A 22,348-nucleotide genomic window follows, 5' to 3' on the forward strand; every position below is an offset into this window, starting at 1 on the left:
AATTTCCTGTTAGACCTATGAGTGCGAACATATGGTATCTGACCTTCTCTCTGCCTGACTTATTTCGCTTAGCATGATACCCTCAAGGTCCATCCACTTTTTTTTTAGCAGTTTTTAGTCAGTTGTAGGAGACTGTTTTTTTTTAATTAAGTAAATATTATATATATATATTTATATATAATTTACTATATATAATGTTACTTTATTTATATATATAATTTACTATGTATATAATATTTACTTAATTATACACACACACTCACACACAGATGATTCAAGACCAAACTCAAACACATACTTTAAACTAACAAGATTTATCAATTATAACCAAAGTCTATGAAAAAGAAAACAAAGGACACAGACAGCATATGAGATTTAGAAATAGGTAAATTCTGATAGAAATCAGCGTTCAAGATCTTCCTAATACTTCCTTTCTGGAAGCTCCTTAGTTGTCGAGGGACTGTTCTTCTGAAATACCATCTCAGTTTGTCTGTGCTTTTAAATAGTGCTTTTAAATACAATGCTATATATAAAACACCTCTTTCGACATTTTTACCTGAGCTTCTCTTTATTGCATTTCATGCATTAAGTTCAAAGTAAATGGCAAAGATGGAGTGAATCAATCCTGTGAGACTCCTTCTCGGCTTACACTGAATCAGACAACAAGAGAAATATGAACATATGGGGACCCAAACACCAGATTTTCAGTCACTAAATATACAACTAAAATAATGTTTACTATTGTTTATTTTTTTACCCTTTGTAAAAAGATTCGAATGAGCCTTATACACAAATGGCCAGACTTCTTTATATCCTCCTAACTATCCCCTAACTAGCAATATTAGAAAATGAATTCACAGCCCAGTTTTCTATACACTAATAACAGATTCAAGTAAACTATTTCTATGGCAAAGGATTTATAGAACTAAGCCAATATTAAAATATCTTCAAAGTCCATTAACCATGATTATCAATATCTTCCTTTCCATATTTCATGTGAAATCCTATCTGATACGAAGTCAGGGCAAATATTACATGCATATTATTCAGGCAATTTTTTTTATTTAGAAGGCATATAGTTTAGACAGAAGAAATAGCTTAGGAATGATAAAGAAGGTTGAAGCTTCAGAGATACTCAGAACCAGTGAATGTAATATCAGATTTTAATGTACACAGAAGACTGAAGAAAAGCAGTAACACAAATATATAAAACTAAGTGACAGACTTTGAAGGAATGTATGTAAGCTAAGGAAAATTGGCATTAACTCAATATGCCAAGGGAAATCAACAGTCAGTTGTAGGAGACTGTTTTTTTTAATTAAGTAAATATTATATATATTTATATATATATTATATATTATATATTTATATATAATTTACTATATATAAAGTTACTTTATTTATATATATAATTTACTATGTATATAATATTTACTTATTTATGCACACACACTCACACACAGATGATTCAAGACCAAACTCAAACACATACTTTAAACTAACAAGATTTATCAATTATAACCAAAGTCTATGAAAAAGAAAACAAAGGACACAGACAGCATATGAGATTTAGAAATAGGTAAATTCTGATAGAAATCAGTGTTCAAGATCTTCCTAATACTTCCTTTTAAATACAATCAGACTGCAGTTCAGAAAAATTAAAGTAAACCATTTCCTTTTTTTATATGTTCAGGCATTCTAAAAAAAAGTCAGTAACTTTGCTTTAGATCCATAATTTTATATTTCAAAATTATCATTTAATCATTTCTGACAAAATAATTTTTATTGGCCATAGTTCTGGGGATTATTCTTTTCATATTTTTATGTAGTGTAGATGACAATTGGCCTTATTTTATCTTTAACAAAATATTGTTGCAATAAATATGCATAAAAGATAAAAGATGGCGGTTTATTTTTTAAGTAAGAGACTTTTAAGAGGAGAAAATCTCTTTAATTAAAGGCTGAATGTTTTATACATTTCTGCAGTTGAGAAAGTTGCCAATTACCTTGAATGAGGTGTGTAGGAAAGAGGATTTGCGTATACCTACTTAAACCAAAAGCTAATTATAAAGGGCATAGGAAAAACTGGATTAAAGGTGCAAAGTAAAATCCTGAATAAATTATTCAAAATATGAACTATGTATGTTTAAAAAACAAAAAAGGAAAACTTTCATCAGGATTCCTCACTCCTGGTTTCTTTATTTCTTGCCATTTGTGTGATTCCACATAGGACCCAGGAGCCCCTACTCAGTATTTATTTATACAGTTCTCCCCAGAGAACTCTCCTCCTCAAAAGTTTGTGCATCTGCAAGCTTCAGAAGGAAACACTGCAGAACCGCAACTACTAAAAAACTGGCATGAGGAATCTGGAGCAGGAGACCAATATTACTCTATTTCAGGACTGAGGACTGGCGTAGAGAAAAGAGTCACTGGTAAAATGACAAAGACCTCTCCCAACCAACAGAAGTACAAGGATGGTGACATGAGTAATTGTATTTCTTGTCAGACCCCCAATAAACTACTCCTATAAAAAATTTGAACAGTTATTGCTACATTAGAGGGTTATTTAAAAACGCTTTTTGGGATATACTGATATTTTCCAGAACCTGTGCAAGAGGGGCTGGCCAGTCTGCTTCCTCTATTGCTTGGCATCAGTAGGTTCCAAAGAGCATGGTTCTTTGGCTTACCTGAGGAAAAATACACAATAGATTAAAAAGTGATGTAAAACTTGAGGAAGAGAACTTGAAGATATCAATGGGGATAAGAAAAGTCAGGATGGGAGCATATACAAAATCCAAGGTATAATTCAAACTTCCAAATAATATCCAGTTTATGAAACCTTTAATCAATTGCAGAGTTTATGAGCTTAAGGACTTCGATAGAGTCCTGATGTAGTACAGATCATGGACTCTGATTTCTAATGGATTGTACTGTTTCTTGGCCAAAAATAACAGAATCTTCACTGAGAAAATGGACATATGATCATATATATAAATATTTGCATACAATTTCAGGAGGTCTCTGGACACCATGAGGTCCATAAATGAAGAATCCCAGATTCTTAAAAACTCAATGCTTTGTATACAAAGTTATATGTAGTTGACATAAATTAGCATCATTATCCTTACGTAAGATCGACAGTGCATTGAAAAGAAAAAATTTAAAAATAGAAATGCAAGATGCATTTGATATCAAACTTGAATATATATAAAGAGAATCTCTGTTTTATTCCCAGAAAGACATGAAAAATATTAAGAGTCTTTAAGTAAATCCATATTTTTTACTAGTTTTTTTTTACTAATACTTTTTACTATTCTCAGATTCTTTAAATAGTATTAGCTTTTGACCTTAGTTATACATTCTTATTAGCATAAATGCTTCTTTTATCATAATATCATTTCAAGAAGTTTGAATCTTAAAAATCTAGACCTTATTTATAGGCTATTTAAATTCTCAGTTGAGAACATATATCACTTTGTAGAGATCTTCATGTTTTATTATTATAAATTGTCTCCTCTATTTTTGATGCTATTTAGAAAAACTATCAACACTTTCAAAAAATTCATCCCAGAATCATTTTCTTTTCACAAAAAGAAATTCTAAAAATCTTGATACAGCTTCATAAATTAGCTGAGTCTCCATGTGAATCAGTGTTTAATCTCTGTGTTGGTTGGAATTGTTTATCTGTGTGTTTACACCTTAATTGGAAACATGATAAGCTACTGAACTGCTCAAATGTCTTTTTCTCTCCCAGAGGGCTATATGCATGCCCTCATCGGCTGCTGGGCCACTTAAGAACATAAATAAGTGGGATAGACCAACCCTGTTATAAAACTTGTCACATCTCAGCATTCTTTTGCCTTGAGGGACAAAGCACAGTGGAAGGTGCCCAGTGACACAATGTTGGGTTTTCATAGTTCTATTCACAAAGGTCTTAAAAGAAAGTGTAATTAGGAAAACTGAACTTTCTTTGTTTTCTTTTTAGTTAAACTCCTTATAAAAATTACAGAAAAGACTCAAAAATAAGTAGTAACTTTCCTGGAAGGGAAAAATGGAAAGTAGTTGGTAGTTTAACTTATATATGTTTTATTTAAGAAATATTTTCTCTATTATTATTAAAAATCTCCCCATAAATAATCTAAGTAGTTAGGATTAAATCTGTCCTCTGTAGACATTTGCTTTTATTTTAGATTTCATGTTGATTTTCTTTTGATTAGTGAATAATACAAAAGACCAAAAATCTGACTATTTGATTTTTTGTATAACCATAAAACACTTCTGAAGCCAGAAATGAAGCATAGGACTTGAAACACTTCTGGGAAATATGATACCTTCTCTCAAAAGCTTCAAGACTCTCTAAAGCATTTCCTTAAAGGATCCTCAGCATTATTATCATAAATTGATGCTTAAGAAAGAGGAAAGCAAAATCTAAAGGCTTTTTCCAGCAAGTTTTCTTAGCATATATTTCTTGTTTATGTAGAATATTATAATAATGGGCTTTATGAGGCTTTAAAACCCTAGAACTTCTGAGGGTGCCTGGGTAGCTCAGTGGGGTAAGCGTCTGACTCTTGGTTTTGGCACAGGTCATCCTCTCACATTTTTCATGAGTTCAAGCCCTGAATCAGATTCTGTGCTGACAGTGCAGAGGCTGCTTGGGATTCTCTCTCTCTCTCTCTCTCTCTCTCTCTCTGTCCCTCCCTACCTTGCATTGTCTCTGTCTCAAAGTAATAAATAAATAAATAAATAAATAAATATTTTTTTAATTTTTTTTACATTTATTTATTTTTGAGAGACAGAGTTTGAACAGGAGAGGGGCAGAGAGAGAAAGAGACACAAAATCTGAAGCAGGCTCTAGGCTCCAAGCTAGTGGTCAGCACAGGGCCTGATGCGAGGCTCAATCTCACAAACTGTGAGATCATGACCTGAGCCGAAGTCAGATGCTCAACCGACTGAGCCACCCAGGTGCCCCTAATTTTTTTTTAAAAAACCTGAAAACCCTAGAACTTCTCAAAGACAAAACGTCTTTGGAAGCAACACAGTATAGTCCATAATGCATTTCCAAGATGAGACACAAATATTTAGGGTAATGCTTTTATGCTCCAGATTACTAATGATCCCCCATCATTTGGGAGTATAAGAAGATGGTCAAGGACTCAGACCTTGGAGCTAGATCTCCTGGCTTCAAGCCTTGGCTCTGCCAGTAGCTCACTGTGCATCCTTGGATTAAGGTACTTAAACTCTCAGGGCGTCTGTAATCTGAGCTGTTAAACTGAACTAGTATTTATACTTATCACAGAGGTTGGTATGAGGATTAAATGAGGCCACACATGTAAAACCCTTAGAACAGTGCCTGGCATATTGAAAAACTTATTTTTTATTTTTTTATTGTTTTTAATTTTTTTCTGTTTTTTATTTATTTTTGAGAGACAGAGAGAGACAGCATGAGCAGCATGAGAGAGAAGGAGACACAGAATCTGACACAGGCTCCAGGCTCTGAGCTAGCTGTCAGCACAGAGCCCGATCCAGGGCTCGAACCCACAAACTGTGAGATCATGACCTGAGCCGAAGCCGGGTGCTTAAATGACTAAGCCACCCAGGTGCCCCCCAAAATTTATTTTTTAAAGTTAGCAATTACATGTGTCCTGATTTAGATGTAGTATCAATTTTTAAATTACCTACATAAAAGTTTTTCACAGAAAATAAAACAAGAACAAAGGCAGCATAAAATTGTTTATTTGACACATGGTTTAATTCGGTTTTGAATTTAGATATTACATAGTATTACAAGTCATGAGAATGCTCTGATGCATTTTGTTTCTTGCTACCTAATAGTAATTAAATAGTTGATTGTATATAATCAATCAATCATGTCACAATAGTTGAAAGCAAAAAGTCATACCAGATCATTTTAAAACATGTACCTTTAATTTGATCATTGTCATAATGCTTTTGTAAATATGGATGTAATAAAAAACAAGACAGCCATTCTTAAAAATTCATATGTTATTAAAATTTTGCAATATGGTTAGTGTCTTAGAGTGAAAACAAAATCTCACATTAGGCATCATTGGCAGTAACTTTCATTGTCAACAAGACATGTCTAATTACAGAGAAGTCTTTTTGCCCATATGTTAATTTTCAGTACTGAACATTACTGAAGTTAACTGATGCAGATGGTATGCCACTGCTCTCTGGAACTGGCAGGAAAATTATGTTTCATTTCTCAAACCTCACACCTTTTATTTACTCTGAAGCAAATCTAGATTAAGAAATGCTACAGTTTTCACAAATGTTATCCCTTCTCCTAATTTCTGCTCAGCTGTTTTATCATTTGGTAAAGTAATTTATTCTTCATCATTTTTCAGGACATTTGGATGGCTTCTAAATTTAAAAAGATAAAATAAATTAAGAGAAGGCATGGAGCCAAATCAACATAGTTATCATGTAGATTCAGGAATTTCAAATAGATTTAAGGTTAAAAACAATTCCAAATTAAGCGTAAAACACATTGTTACAGGTACAAATATGTAGAGTTCAGAAGACACACCATAGTTTGTTAATGGGGGTAAGAATCTATTTCCCACAGAAGCTATTCCAAAGAAACTATGTATTATACTTTATCGGTTAAAGTAATAAAATACACATTGTGATTATTTTCTTCTAGGAGAAGCCTCTTGTTCTTTAAAGCAACTTCAAATCTGTCTATTTCAGGTGTATAGGATTTAAGTAGACTTCTGCGACCATCAAGAAAGCACCTAAATATGCTGATCATAGTCATGTTTGGTTATGAACCTTTTTAACTCCAAAAACCACTTTTTAGCTTAGGATTTACCATCTAGCCAGTAAGGTAGGATACAAAATTTTTGTATTTACCCATTCATTTTTAAAGCTATTACTGGGTGATTCAGTATTTAGTATAATGTACTATTCCTTGTGTTTTAAACACATTATCTCATTTAATCTCACATCTCACACAGTGGAGGAAGTGCTGTTATTATGTAATAATATGTAATACACAAATATTCATGAATGAAGAGATAGGCAGTAGCATAAGTGAGTTATGAAAAGTCACTTTCCCAAAGTGGAAAAGTCTTTAACATTGCATTATCTGATACTAATCCCACAACTTCTAATTGCACTGTGCTGAGGACACAAGGTGTAAGGTAACCAACCATCCCAACTTGCCTGAGACATGAGAATTTCAGTGCTAAAACTAAGAATTTACTGTATTATATGAAGCATGTAACTAGTGTCATTTTTACTTCGCCATAGGATATAAAAGAATTTTCATGCCCATACCAAACTACAATAACATATGGAGATGATCCATTTTTGTAAAACATTTTTGTTACATGGTGGGCAACTATAACAAAGGGGAAGCAGGTAATGGTGACAAAAAGGAAGGAAAGGAAATGTGCAATGACATTTTAAGTGCCGACTATTGACAGACATTGGGCTTATTATATGTTTTCTCATCTGATTCTTTGAAAACCATATGTAGTATGTAATATCCTTATTTTTTAAATGCAAAAACAGAGAACTAAAATAACTTGCCCAAGATCATGAAGCAAATAGGTAGCATAGCTAAATTTTGAAGTTTTCTTTGTCTTCAAAACCCTGTATTTTGCAACAAAAATAATCTAAGATTTATTGGTTTGCCATCCTGTAATTTCAGTAACCATTTTCTTGGTCTAGAATCAATCATAAAGAACATCTGTACACGTGTTCCTTCTGGCATTCCATTCAAAAACAAAAACAAAATGGGGTACCTATTCTGTGCCTAGTTCTGTGCTCATTGGTGAATTGGCTGAGAAGAACTAGGCACAGCTCTTGACCTCCAGGGCGTTTTGAAGAGGGAGGTGGACACCTGCATAGTAAATGCCAATGCCACGTCATAGGTGTGTCAGATCATTGCTTGATTAAGATAGAAAGAGAGGAAAAAGTAAACAATCAGATCTTCCTAAAAGGGAAAATGATTCATAGAATTGACAGTGGAGACAGTATTTAAGCTCTACTTTTTCTTTTTAAAGTATATGATTTTACCAAGTGGAAACAGTGAGAAGGCAGGCTTCCAAGGAAGACAGACAGGTACAAGTAAAATCACACTTCATAAATTATAAGTCCCCTACATAACTTGAAAAGCAGGAATTAGGGGACTAGTGGGAGATAAAAGATGACACTAGAACAAAGACAGAGAAGAGATTGTGAAGGAATTTATTGCCAAGCAGTGTAGATTTTAATTCTGCAGCAAACAATCAGTAAGGCAAGTTTTTAAAGGAGGGGATGAAACATCCCTTTATAGTAATTGACTATTTACCTATTCCCATTCCCCTCTTTACTATACATTCCATGAGAGCAAGGATCTTGTATTGATTGAGTGTGTCCATTCAGAAACCAGAAGAGTACTTGATATATAGTAGGTGTTAAAAAAAAAAAAAAAAAAAAGTTAGATCATTGAAGGTTTGAAGCAGTGGTTGGTTATATAACTGTTAGCAGGTACAACCAGCAAATGATTATTGTAATGAGTGAAGCAAGAGAAAATAAAGGCAGAATATGGACAGTGATAATAGATTTTATATAGAATCAGCACAACTTAATAACTTATGGACTGACAGGAGTTTGATAAAGTGAGAAGTTCAATATTACAATGGGATTTCAAGCCTGGGTAACTAAGTAGATAGTGATGTTTTAACCTCAAAAGGAATATAGGAAGGAAAGCCAGTTCAGGGGAAATGTTAAAAGATTTGATCTGACCTACCTTAAAGTTAAGATTCACTTGAGACGTGATATGATAATCATCAGGCAACAGTAAAAGGGGAAAAATAATTCTCCAGTTCTAATACTTATCTGGTAAATAAAAATATTTAATATATTATAACTTTGTTCAAATTTACATCATCCATATCTTTTGAATACCTTAGAGGGATAAGAAAAGTATTTATTATCAAATCCATTTGAGATCATTATAATTCACTGTCTCTTACAGCAGAAACAGGGGAGGTAGAAATAGATTAATTAACTGGCTCCAAAGTCCTGAATCACAGCTGGGGAGGGGAGAATACAGGCCCCGTAACTGTCAATCCAAGTTATCACCACAAATTTGATTACATGGGTAGATAAAATATAGACATGATATAAGGTTAAATAAACTAAAATTGATTTAAATTATAATTGATTTTGGGGACATTGAGATTTGTTTAGATTCTTGATATTACTGACATCATACTAGAAATAGCCAAGCTGATACAAAGTCTACATCCAGTACAAACTCAATGCTAATATGAAAATGTCACATCTCTGTAATCCCCGTCTTTCACCCATCTTCTTTGAGGCAAACAAAAAAACAAACAAAAATATTACTTCATTTGCAAAATGTTTTCCCTAGAACATTTCAAGAATGCCTTTCTTGGGGCACCTGGGTGGCTCAGTCGGTTAAGCATCCGGCTTCGGCTTAGGTCGTGATCTCACGGTTCATGGGTTCTAACCCCACGTCGGGCTCTGTGCTAACAGCTAGCTCAGAGCCTGAAGCCTGCTTCAGATTCTGTATCTCCCTCTCTCTCTGACCCTCCCCTGCTCACGCTGCCTCTCTCTGTCTCTCAAAAATAAAACTAAAAAACCATAAAAAATTTTTTAAATGCCTTTCTTTTGTTTTCTTTAATAACAGCACAAGAAAAATATACTCTTATCACCATATGGTTTCTCAACACCACCCATATCAAAATCTTAAGTATTAGGAAACTACAAATTTGAAAAAAAAAATTCATTAGTCAATAATACAGTAAAGTCCCTTTTAAAGAAAGTAATTTTTCTCTCTAACAGAAAAAGATGATCTGGGATTTTGTGATTCATCATAATCAGGATATAAATAAGTGATTTCTTATAGGGTTTTGATTCTAATGCAATTTAACATACCCATATCCATTTTGGGGCTAGTTTTTGAAGGAAGATGAAAAAAATTCACTTTTTGTGGTACTTAAAGAAATGTTTTTGAAAATTTCTTGAAGCACTTCATTGAGACTTCTAAAGAAGGTCTAGGGATGTTGAGACTTGACTCACATTCAAGAATCCTGGAGTTTGTCCATTGACTTCAGTACAGAGCAAATACTAAGTTAAAACTGTAACATGAGGGACTTGGGGAACTGGCTAAAGTTGTAAAAAAAAAAAAAAAGGTGAGAAAGGGTGAAATATTTTGAAACTATAAAAAGAGAGTCACCTCCAAATATATTTTCCAAGAATAACAATCTATTCTATAATTTTTATATATTTAAAAATAAAACAAACAAAGCTTTGTTACCAATATGATTCTCTTACCTGGCCACATATTTGAATACCATCCTTTCGTAATTTCCCTTATACTTATCTATTTTGTTGATTATAAAATGCAGTCATAGACTATAAAGTTGCTTGTAATCCTTACAGTGTAACTAACTCTATAGAAAATCACTAGGAATCAAATTACAGGTTAGATGCCAGCAGTATTCTAATAAAACAACTCCTTAGTTTAATAACAGCAGCTCTAAATTGATATTACTGCACAAAATACAAAAGATGCAGAGCTCAGGTGTGAAGTTTCTAATTCACAAGAGACTTGGGGAGTCTTCATTTGACTCTTTATTACCTTTAATGAAAAGATGAAACATCACTGATGAATTTTAAGATTCCTAACTAATTTCAAAATACTTGGTATTCACATAGATTAAAATCTCGCTGAAACACTTCAGTGTGACTCTCTGAGGAATTGTTGAAATCTTTGAGAAAAATCAACTTGTTACTATAAAGCACGTACTCTGCTACTTTATGGGAGGTAGCTTTGAGAAACCTAGTGAATGGGGAGAGACATAGCATCTATGGAGAAATAAGAGAGGAAAAACAACCTAATATAGAACCAAGCACATTTCATAGTGCAGACAATAGATGTGATGGGAATGCCACTAGAGGAAATAACACCATGGGAGACTGTTAAGGAAGAGGTGCAGTGTATACATTCTGGGGAACTGTGAGGCGAGATTAGGGAGAAGCAAATTGGGAAATAATCCTGGCAGGGGAATACCAAAAGGGAAAGGAGAGGAGACAGTATTGAACCAGTATAGATGATGATAACCGCTAATGGAGCAGGAGATGATAGGGCTAGTTAGGAGAGATGAGGTCCAGCAAAGGAGGATAAGCCTTACAGCTCTGATCTATAAATTATGTCTGAAAGGCACCTGTGGCATAAAAGTTAAGAACTGAAACTCTGAGACAGACTACCTGACACTGACACTTACTAGCTCTTTGACTCTGGGCAAGTACTTGAGTTTTCTATCTCAATTTCCTTATCTGTGTAATAGGGCTAATAATAATTTGTATTAATACAAGTTAAGTGCTTGCAAGCTCTTTTTATTGTATCAAAACTGACATTCTTAAATAGAGGAATATATATTTATATATATAAATGTATTTACACATATATACATTTTTTAACAAATGTGTTTCTCTGCAGCATGGTCAAGGTAGATTGAAAAGGTTAACTCTGGGCAGGTGAACTCAGCAATCACTGTAGTAACCCAGCATTTCCCCTTAACATCCATGATCCATTACAATTGAAACTGGAACATTGGTCTCAGAATTTTCATATATAAGTATAAAACATGATCTTTTATTTTCTCTACCTTGCTAACCAAGTGTTTGCATCCAGTTCCTGTGGAACCAATAGCCAAATAAAAGTTTCATGGCAAACTGTCAGATTTAAAACCTGGATCTTCTAGTTCCTTGCTACGATAGTGATGACAGTTCATTTGACCTCACTATTTTCTGATAAAGTTCTATATCTAAGTTTGGGTGAAATTAATGACTTTGAGGAACATTATGGAAATCCACCAAAATGAAAAATTTCTTTGGATTCTCATACTATGCATGATAAATTGGAAGCTTTATTACTACATTTAACCTTTAGAACATCTTTCTTTAAAATATAGATTCAAATGTAAAATCTAGCATTTGCAGACATTGTACTAATTTGTTACAGTCACCCTTTTTAACCCACAAGGTTTTGAGTTCATAAGAGGGACATGAATTATAATATGAGGTCTAATATTTCCATCATTGGTACATATAATTTTTTTCCAGATATTCTTTGTACTTATGAGGAAGAAGTGTGCACAGTGCAGATTCAATTGCTAAAAATTTCAATGAGAAGCAAGAAATACAGAAGTAAAAACTAAGTGTCATATATGTTTATTTCAAGTAAATATCATTTTCTCTTCATCTGAAATTAGTTTATCTTTTAAATTTGAGCAATTTGGCAGAATAAATAGATTTTTTTCTTTGAAACAAATCTGTTATTGTCAAATATTCTACCTAAGAGAGGTATCAGGAACTGTAGCAATTGCAAATAGATTTGATAAAGAAGAAATAAATGATGTTCAGCTTCTGATTTTAGCTTCTGTTACTAGACTACAAAATCAGAGTTACTTATTTTTCATGTACTGTCATCAATGCTATGTTGATCTAATCTATGTCCAATAAACACATGATCAAGAACTATTGCAAAGCCCACTAACTTGGTAGCATTCATCAATCTACTGACATTTTTCTACTTAGAAGCCCTTAAAAGCAGACTGTGACTGATGGTTTATAATTCCTTAAAGAGAATTTATATATCTCTTCTTTCTGCTTTGCCCTAGGAATATTTCAGAAATGCCCAGTCTAACGTAATTCAGCCACAGTGACTGCACTACTGTAGGACAAGGTCTTCTGCAAGGACCACGGTAGCAACAGGGATTCTTAAAACCTGCCTTCTGCTTATTCATGGTCTTTTAAGGAAAATCTCAGGACAAAAAGAATATAATCTACACAAGTGACTGCAGGGCTTCAGAAAAGGAAATGCTTAATTCCTTTCTAGTTCATGTTCTTTTTAGGAACTCAACAGAAATGACACTATAAAAAAGGAGAGATGCCAGTGTGTAATAGGGAGACTTTTGTAGAAGCATGTTGGGAAATGAAGTTCCTATTAATAAAATACAAATAATTTAGCTGCCACAGCTGGAAATCTCTAACTGCAGCACATATTTCTATAATTGCTCTAATCCCTGTGTGTTCTTTTGCTCTTTTTTCAGGCAGACCAGTCATGATTGTGGTGGAATACATGGAGAATGGATCCCTAGACTCCTTTTTGCGGGTGAGGCGTTCTTTTCTGATGGCATTTAAATAAGCTATTCTGAGTTCTAGATTTAAATCATTTATCATAAATTAACTTTTGCTTAATGTTATTCATGGATTTTTCCATGAAGAATAGCAACATTTTCTCTAGGGTGCCTTTCTCTGATACTGTGATACATTAGTGCGTTTGTTACCAACAGGAGGTGTATGTACACGTAATTATATAATTGATTTCTCTTATAAATTCACATGCCATGTTAATATATATATTTCCAAATGATGTTATAAAGAGATTAAATGAAACTCAGTTGCCTCACATAAACATTCATTTTATTTTATCACATTTAACTATTCAGTATGATGTTTTATGCATGATCTATAATGCTGATCTATAATGCTGAACCCCTTAAATTAATGTATATTTATGAATAATGAGCCAAATTCATACCAGAAAACGGGTTTTATCACTTTTAAGTTCATTTGCCTGACTTTCATAAAACAAAAGAAAAAAGACAGAGATTTGTCTTTGCAAATCAGAGATTTGTTTCAGAACAAAAAATTTTAAAGCACTCTTTTTAAAGTGACTTCTCCTTGAAAGTATGGTGTATACAAAAACCATTTGTCTCATAAAGTAGTAGAGAATAACAGAGCTGATAAGGCATCTTGAATGTATTTATAATGTATTTAATATTTAAAAAGCCATCATATGCTTAAAAAAACACTCATTGTTAGTAAAAACAAACGGAATATAAAAAATAATTATTACAGTTAATATTTTTCATTCTTAGCAGAGGTCACATATTTGAATGTCACTTTATTCTCAAATATTCTTCTATCTACAGAAAGATGGCCATTTTCCTTACCTGTAATATGACTGGACTTTTGCCATTTGGAATATATTATATTAATTTTTATGTTCATTTTTATAGGATAAAAATAGCCTCAGGCATTCCTTCTTCGCTTAATTTTTGTTCTGTTATTTGGTTAGGTCTGCATCTCACCTTTCTTTTTTAAATCTCATTTTCATTTAATTTTCTCGAGTTCATGCCCTCTTCTTCCAACTTCTCTCAATATTAGTAGTAATGATATATTTACCCTGTGACTGAACTTGATGCCCAGATTCAATACCAGAAGCTGAATTCAGCAAAATCGTCGAGTTCTTAAAGAGCAAGACTCCTCACCCAATGTAGTCTCTCAACTAAGTATGCTTTTTAAAGCAAAATGAAATTCATAGTTGTTTGGGGACATGACTATTTGTTTTTCTTTTTCTGTAGCCATTCTCAAGATGTTATAGCTTGTATTCATTTTTTCTATAAATGTGCTAAATTATTTTAGAATATATGATCAGGACCACCTATGGTACTTTGAAATGCACATATAGTTAGGATCTTCCATTATGTTTATTCAAAAACTCATTCTTATTAGACATATACCAAAATGACTTTATCTCTAATGATGCTTGGGATAAGTTTTGGATTTTTTATTTTGTTATACTATATCCTAGAGCTGAATATAACGTCAAATAATGCAACAAGTACTCAATCTAAATTGCTCCTGAAAATGGGATCAGATGGCTGCCACAGCAAATTAGAAAATAATTCTTAGCTTCTTATATCCTTTTTATCCTGCTGAATCATGAATTAATTAAAATATGTTATAAATAAAAGATAATAGGCTATCAATAAAATATTTATGTAGAAGCATCCTCCTACCTGTTTATAAGTAATATATTTCATGATTTAAATTTTTAAAGCTAATATTTTTTGGCTTTTATGCATTATATACCATACAGTCTGGGAAAGAATAATGTTCAGCTGATGGAGGCTGTCATTACCACTGCTCAGAATCTCAACACATGTCAGCTCATCTTGGTTCTGCGCCTTCCAGCTGCGTGACCTAGTGACTTGGGAAAGTTATTAACTTCTCCATGCCTCTGCTTACTTATCTATCAAATGGGAACATTAACAGCATCTACCTCATATGAGTGTCATTGAGTTGATTATTTTAAAGCTTATAAAATAATACATGACTTATTGTAAGTGGTAGAGTGAACATTCAAACTCAAGCCTCTGACTCAAAAAGCCATGTTCTCATATACTTTTTTAAAATCAAATGACTTATTACTTCTTTTTATAAGTTCACTGCCATCTCCCCATGTGAACTCGTCTCCTGTCTGCACATAGAATTTTCATTTAAAAAAATCACATGCATGGTGGGGGGGAAGCCCACACGACCAAATACTCCCTTCTTACTGTTCTTTAATATTCTTACCCTTCTTTGTAATCACATCTCTTTTATCCCAGAAGCTCAAAGCGGTATATAAACTTTATGTCAATAGCAGATACTCAACTCCCCATGGCAGGCAGAAATAAAACACATAAAGATATATATCCCACAACTTCTCAAAAACGAAGTCATTTTTCAAACTGCTGCTTTAGAATTTGATAATCGCAGCTTCTGTGAGCACAGAAAGAGGAAGTGGCTAAGTGCATTGCATTGTAGGGAAGCCATCCATGGCTCATTAATAGCATTCTGTGCTTACTAGAAGCAGAAAAGATTTCCCTTTGGTCTCCCACATATTTGAAAATCACTTCAGTTTACTTTTTATATGAAACAGTGGTAGCAAAACTACGTACAAAATTACAATGTAGTGCCAATGGTGGTAGCTGGCTTGCTGTGATATTGCACTAGGTTCATAAATCTTCTACTGTTCAGGATCCTTGTGGACATTCCTCTGGATACTTGTTAGAAAGAGGTGGTGTAGTTAAGTGTCTGTGTTTGGGCATGTGCGCATGTGTGTAGTGCACACACAGATGGGATGTGCATGGGTATGTAACTATGTGTGTACCTTCGGTTTTAAAATAAAATGCATTCTGACTTAGCAAGCAAGAGCATCAGCCCTGCTGTTCAAAATGCATGACCTTACCAATGTGCAAATTTTCCTAACTTTGCCAAGGAAATACACTAGTGTGAATTAAGTGTAACCTTGACCATCATTCATATACAGTCTCTCTTGAACTATGCATATGGATATCAAAAACACTTTTCGTGGCACTTAACCTGGCAGCTGCTTCTTCCTAAATTTTTGGGCTTACATTTTTATAAAAATTTTAACTAGCAATCCAAATAAAAATAGGGGGCGCCTTGGTGGCTCAATCGGTTAAGTATCCAGCTTCGGCTCAGGTCATGATCTCATGGTTCATGGGTTCGAGCCCTACATCCGGCTCTGTGCTGACAGCTCAGAGCCTGAAGCCTGCTTCAGATTCTGTATCTCCCACTCTCTCTGACCCTCCCCTGCTCGCACTGTCGTGCTGTCTCTCTCTGTCTCTCAAAAATAAATAAAACACACACAAAAAATTTTTAAACAAAAGTAGTTATAAAATACTTTAAAACTTTGAGATAACCACATGCCAACCACAAAAAGGTATTCCTTTATTTTATAACATTTGCTGAATGTAGCTTTGTTGATCATATCACAAAATTCAGTTATTCCAAAAAATAATACCACTGGTTTCAGTTTAAGATGTTATATTGTGTTCATGTTACAGCCTCTTGCTGCCCCCTCAAGTCCTTTGATGTTACACATACATTATTTGCAAAACACAATCACATGAGCAAGCAAGAGGGAGTGTTATCCATATAACAACAGAGGAAAAAAGGTGGAGGGAGAATTACTGAAAAGAAAAACAAACAGGATCAGATTGAATAAGGCAGCTGTATTTCAAAATGTGGTCAGAAAAGGATGCTTAGGAGCAAAAAAGAATGTGTGGAAGGTAATGCTCCTGACTGATAGGAAGATGCAGAATAGGAACAGGGCGGGCTGTTGGTTGGGAGATGATGAATTTCACTTGGGTCATATTCCATTTGAGATGTCTATGGAGCATGCGGTGAAAATGTTCAGACAGAAATAAGAAATATAAATCTGAAGCTCAGAAGAAAAAATCTTGACTGAAGTTAAAGATCTGGCAGTCGTTAGCATAAAAGTAGTTATAAAACCTAAAACATGATTTTTTTAGGAAGAACTTTTAGAGAAAGGCAAGGAGTTGAACAAGTTTGGAACTCTGTGGTGTGCCAGCCTGGGGAGGAGCAGGGTGGAGCCTCCAAAGGTAACTAAGAATAAGTGGTCAAAAAAGAACCAGGAGGAAGATGAAGGCGTGGAGTCCTGCATATCAGGCAAGAGCAAATAAGCAGTTGCATCCAGTGCAGCAGAGAAAGTCAGAAAAACAAAAACTGAGACGCACCTTTGGGATTTACTACTTAAGTCCTCAGTGATCTCAATAAGAGCAGGTTTAATGGCTTGACCCAGGCAGAAGTCAGAATGTATAGGGAAAAACAAGAATAAATGATAAATAGGAATTGGCAGACCATTTTTTAGGTAAATAGTAGCTGAGATAGCAAGGCAAGATATAAATCAAATGCTAGAATACATAAATAAAAACAAAGGGTATTTTTAATAGAAAGAAATTTTTATTAAACCAGACCAAAGAGGTGGGGAGTTGGGGAGGGGGGTGTTATATATAGAACAGGTACAATAGAACACCGGTATTAAAGGAGAATTGGAGTGGTGGAAAAAGAATCTTCCAGGTAAGCAACCGATGAATCCAGGCTAGATAAAGAAGGAAATAAAGAGACTGATAGGCTAGAAATGAGTAGAAATGCCATCAGCCAGGAGTTGTTATTATGTTTTGTGAGGAAGAGAGAGCCAAGGGAGGAGTGTACCAGAAAGCAGGATACTAGCAGGGGTGTGTGACACCACAGATTATACCAGCTTGCAAGAGATGACTATCACATGATCAGGAATTTAGGAATCTGGTTGTTTAACTGTTAGCAGCTTGAAAATGGCTATGAGGGAACTATTTACACCACACAAAATGGCAAATGCCACAAATTGAGGCGTGTTTGTTTTGTTTTTCTCTTGAGGTCTATATCTGAAGTATGTAGATTGATACTTAAGATTTCTGAAGCAAGGCAGTTTTAGGGGTGACGATTTCCAGGTGTGGACCCAACAATTCATGGCTAAAGCAAAAATTAAAATGAATATCTTTAATTAACTAATGTAGATAACATTTGTGTGTGCTTTCTCTGACTCGGGCATTATCCCAATCCCATGCATTCATTAACTCACCAAGCGCTTATGACAACAGTATGAGGTAAATGTTACTCTTATCCCTGTTTTACCAAGGAGGAAACTGAGGCAAAGCATAATAGGTAACTTGCCCAATATGAAACAGCTGATAAATTATTCATTCATTTTTTTGCATAAATATGTGTTCACAGACTACAGAAGCCCCATTACTATTCTGGAGCCTAGAATACAGAAGTGGACAAAACAGAAATAAAAATCTAGTGGAAGGGAAATAAAGAATTCGGCAAAATATATGGTATGTCAGATAAGGAGAAAAAGCAGAAGTGAAGGTGGGAGTGAGATTAGGTTTCGTATTAAAGTGAGTGAACAGGTCAGATCTTACTGAAAGGTGTCATATGAGGAAAGGTGGAAGAAGGTGAGGGAGCCAGCCATAGGGATCCCTGGGGTGAGTGTCCCGAAGAGTCAGAATAGCAGGCTCCAATGCCCTGAGGTTGGAGCATTTTGTACCCAGAGAGCTACATATTGTCTTTATGCTTTATGACTGTATGCCTCTTTTGCCTAAGACAGCACTAATTCATGCCTATGGTCCCTTCAAAATTGTTAATATTGACGCTTTTACCCTGCAGTTGGGTTAATAAAATACATAGTCATCCCATCACTATAGCTAGAATAGGTGGTAGAAGATGATCAGAGAGTTGATGGAGGCAAAAATGGACTCAGATGCTGGGGGAAATGATTCTCAACCTTGGCTGCACATTATAATCATTTGATTTGAGAGCGTTTACCAATCCCAAGTTCCAGCCTGCATCCCAGGTGAATTAAATCAGAATCTCTTGATGCAAAACATGCATCAATATTTGTTCAAAGTTCTCCCAGATGAGTCTAATATGCAACCAAGTTGTAAAAACACTGAATCTGGACATTGTAGGCCATCGTAATGACTTTGTGTTTTCTCTGCGTAAGATGTGGAGCCACTGTAGGGTTTGCAGTAGAGATACAACATAATACGCGTCTTAAAAAGATCTCTCCAGTTGCTATATTCAGAGACTATAGCGAAGTATAGATGGATGGAGGGAAATTAGGAGGCTTTTGCAATAAATATCCAGATAAAGAGATAGCAGTGTCTTTAGATGAGGATTGTTGTAGTTAAGTTGATGAAAACTACTAGAGTCTGTGGTATATTTGGAAAGTAAAGCCAATAGGATTTTCTGTTAAATTGGATAATTTTAGAAGCAAAGGGAAGATTCAAGGACAACTGTCATCCATCAAATAAGGTCAATAATAGGCAATAACTACTTCTTACAGTTATTGTATTATAAAGTATTAAATGGCTAATAGATCTAAAACTCCTAGAATATGTTTCTAGGCACATGTTAAAGTCTCCATAATGTATGTATTATTATAATATATTTCAGGGGTGCCTGGATGGCTCAGTCAGTTAAGTCTCCAACTCTTGAGTTCGTCTTAGATCATGATCTCACAGTTTGTGGGATTGAGCTCCATGTGGGGTTCTCCTTGAGATTTGGTCTCCTCCACCCCCTTTGCTGTCCCTCCCCCATGCTCATGTTCTCACTCTACCTCTCAAAAATAAATAAACAATATGAGCACCTGGGTAGCACAGTCAGTTAGACTCAGGTCACAATCTTGCAAGCTTGTGATTTCAAGCCCTGCATCAGGCTCTATGCTGATGATGTGGAGCCTGCTTGGGATTCTGTCTCTCCTTCTCTCTGCCCCTCCCCTACTTGTGTGCTCTCTCCCTCCCTCCCTCCCTCCCCCCCCCATCTTTCTCTCATAAAATAAACTTTAAAAAATAAAGAAATTTTAACTTATACATAACATATATATGTTATGTATATATACACACACACACGTTTCAGAAGATGTCACTAAGAGATTTAAAGTTGTTTTTCTGTTACTTCCTGGTCTGTTTTTTCTAGTGACTAAAAATAGCTTTAATTTTCACCATTTAAAAAAATCTAGATATAAGTCAAGAATATGAGTATTTAAATAATACATATAAGTGCATATCAGCATTTCAAAAGCAATGTGAGTCATTTGAAGAGTTTCCTTGAACAAATGCAAAGCAAATATTAATTTAAAAAATTAAAGGGATCTTTTAAATATTTATGTAGTCAAATTATAAATCTAGTAAAGATGGCATTTTACCTTATGCTAGTTATATATTAATAATGAGAGCTGTATTTTATTAACACACTTTTCTTGTAAATTGTGTTGTGTGGAATTATATTTGTGCTGGGGTATGAGAGCAAAATTAATCTACATCACATTCATTTGATATTCAACAGTGAAAAATATTGTCACATTCACCTACCAATATCTTTTTTAAAACCATAAAAGTTATAGTTGAATTAATCCTCTTAATTACTTTTTTCAGAAAAATAATTCAGAAAAAAAAGGAAAACTTCATGTAGATGAATGTTATTATTTATCATGCCTGTGCCAGCTTAATACCAAATACTATTCTAAAAATAATGTGACAGTAAGCATCCAAATATATGAAAGCAGGGTATACTTGGAACCAAGCATATGGCTGGCTTAGCTTTTTATTTTTAAATTGGAAATTCAATTATCAACTTCCAAAAGCCTAAATTTATCTTTTAACATTATAGTACTGTAAATGTGTTGTGTCATTTGTAGTACCTGGTACCATGAAATTGTAGTTTACAATTTTCCTTACTAGTTCTTTTGCATGCATGTCTTGGTGCTGATTTTTTAAATTGGTGTATAATTCACAATTATAGTGATATATAGAGCTATTACATGCATTTTCCTGAGCTCCTCTGTGGTCATTCCTATGTCCTCATTTGGACCATACAGGAGACTTTGGATTTATAGAACTAAATATTAGACTTGAATTTTGGTAGTTCCCAACCATGCATGCAAATCAGAGTCACCATCCTAGAGAGATTTTATAAAATATATATGCAGACTCCAGCGGATGTATCTTGCAAAACTTTCCCTGGGCAATTGTGATGCACTCTAATGATGCTTCATCAAGACTTTGGCACCCTGACACCTTTCCCCAAATGTCAAACAAAAGAAGTTTAAATTGTCTTGGCTTTACTTAAGTGAAGCATTTAGTAGCTGGTGTAGATTACAGTCACATAAACCTAAGCAAAAATATTTTTAATAAATTCAGTAGTAAGCTTTGTAAATTAAAGCTATATTATATTCAGATTCACTTTAAGCCCTTAACATATAATTCTGAAATCCAACTACCATGTTTCACAAATCCATATCTACTTTCTTCCTAGATTATTTTAGGTATTTTAGAAATGACATTTTTCGTTTCCTTGTGATTGAAATTTCTGATTCTATTATTGGTAGCTTCTTCCTTCTATAAAAATATAACTCTGCTTAGCGTAAGTGCAAATCCGTAGTGACTACAGAAGAAAAGCCTGGGAGGATTTAGTAAACATTCAACAGGAAATTATAATAAGATTTTCAGCTGGGTAGGCCGCAAGAACCAAGACTTCAGCGAAAAGGAGATCCCTACTCTTATTTGTTCAGTGGTTATTTCAAAACAAAAAATGACTTGGTCTTTCCAAATCTATAATCTTAGTCATTTCTTTTTCAGATTCGTGAGTATTTTTAAAAGTCACAGCATGGTCAACTTTCTGATTTAGGAACATATAAAAACTGAATTTTAACTTTAAACTCAAGTTATAGAAGTAACCCTCCAAGGTCTGTTTTCTGCAAATCAATTGTTGAAAACTCAAATGCACTTTCCCATAAATATTTCTTTCAAAGATATTGCTTAAGTTCTTAGGCAGATCCATAAAAGCCTCTTTAACACAGATCACAGCTTAAGGATGTAACTTCCAATACCAAAGTCGACCAGGAGTCTCCTTCAAAACCAAAAAAGTATTTTCCTCCCTTCTACATGATTTGCTTTGGACAAAAAAAAAAATTAAAGTCCATTTTTCTGTGGTATTCATCCCTTTCTTCATGTCCTCTTCCTGGCTCCTCGATATCCTGCTTTTACCGTTTTAAATCCCACATGGTTAGGTCTTTTTCCACCTCTTCAAATCACCTATAACCTGGACCCCACACAATACCCTATTCTTTTTTTTTTTAATGTTTTATTTATTTTTGAGACAGAGA

At 34.2% G+C, this 22,348-nt stretch overlaps 1 protein-coding gene across 2 annotated transcripts in view; it reads left to right on the forward strand.

Annotated features, from left to right (window-relative positions):
• Nucleotides 1–22,348, forward strand: part of EPHA6 (EPH receptor A6) — an 852,931-nt gene that overhangs the window by 722,674 nt on the left and 107,909 nt on the right. For both annotated transcript variants that reach the window (XM_029939169.1, XM_029939170.1), the window contains one exon: nucleotides 13,095–13,156. In XM_029939169.1, the coding sequence (XP_029795029.1) occupies nucleotides 13,095–13,156 (62 nt within the window). The remainder of the gene's footprint in view (nucleotides 1–13,094; nucleotides 13,157–22,348) is intronic.

This window comes from Suricata suricatta, chromosome 5 (assembly GCF_006229205.1).
Source record: "Suricata suricatta isolate VVHF042 chromosome 5, meerkat_22Aug2017_6uvM2_HiC, whole genome shotgun sequence".
In the NCBI taxonomy this organism is placed as follows: Eukaryota; Metazoa; Chordata; class Mammalia; order Carnivora; family Herpestidae; genus Suricata; species Suricata suricatta.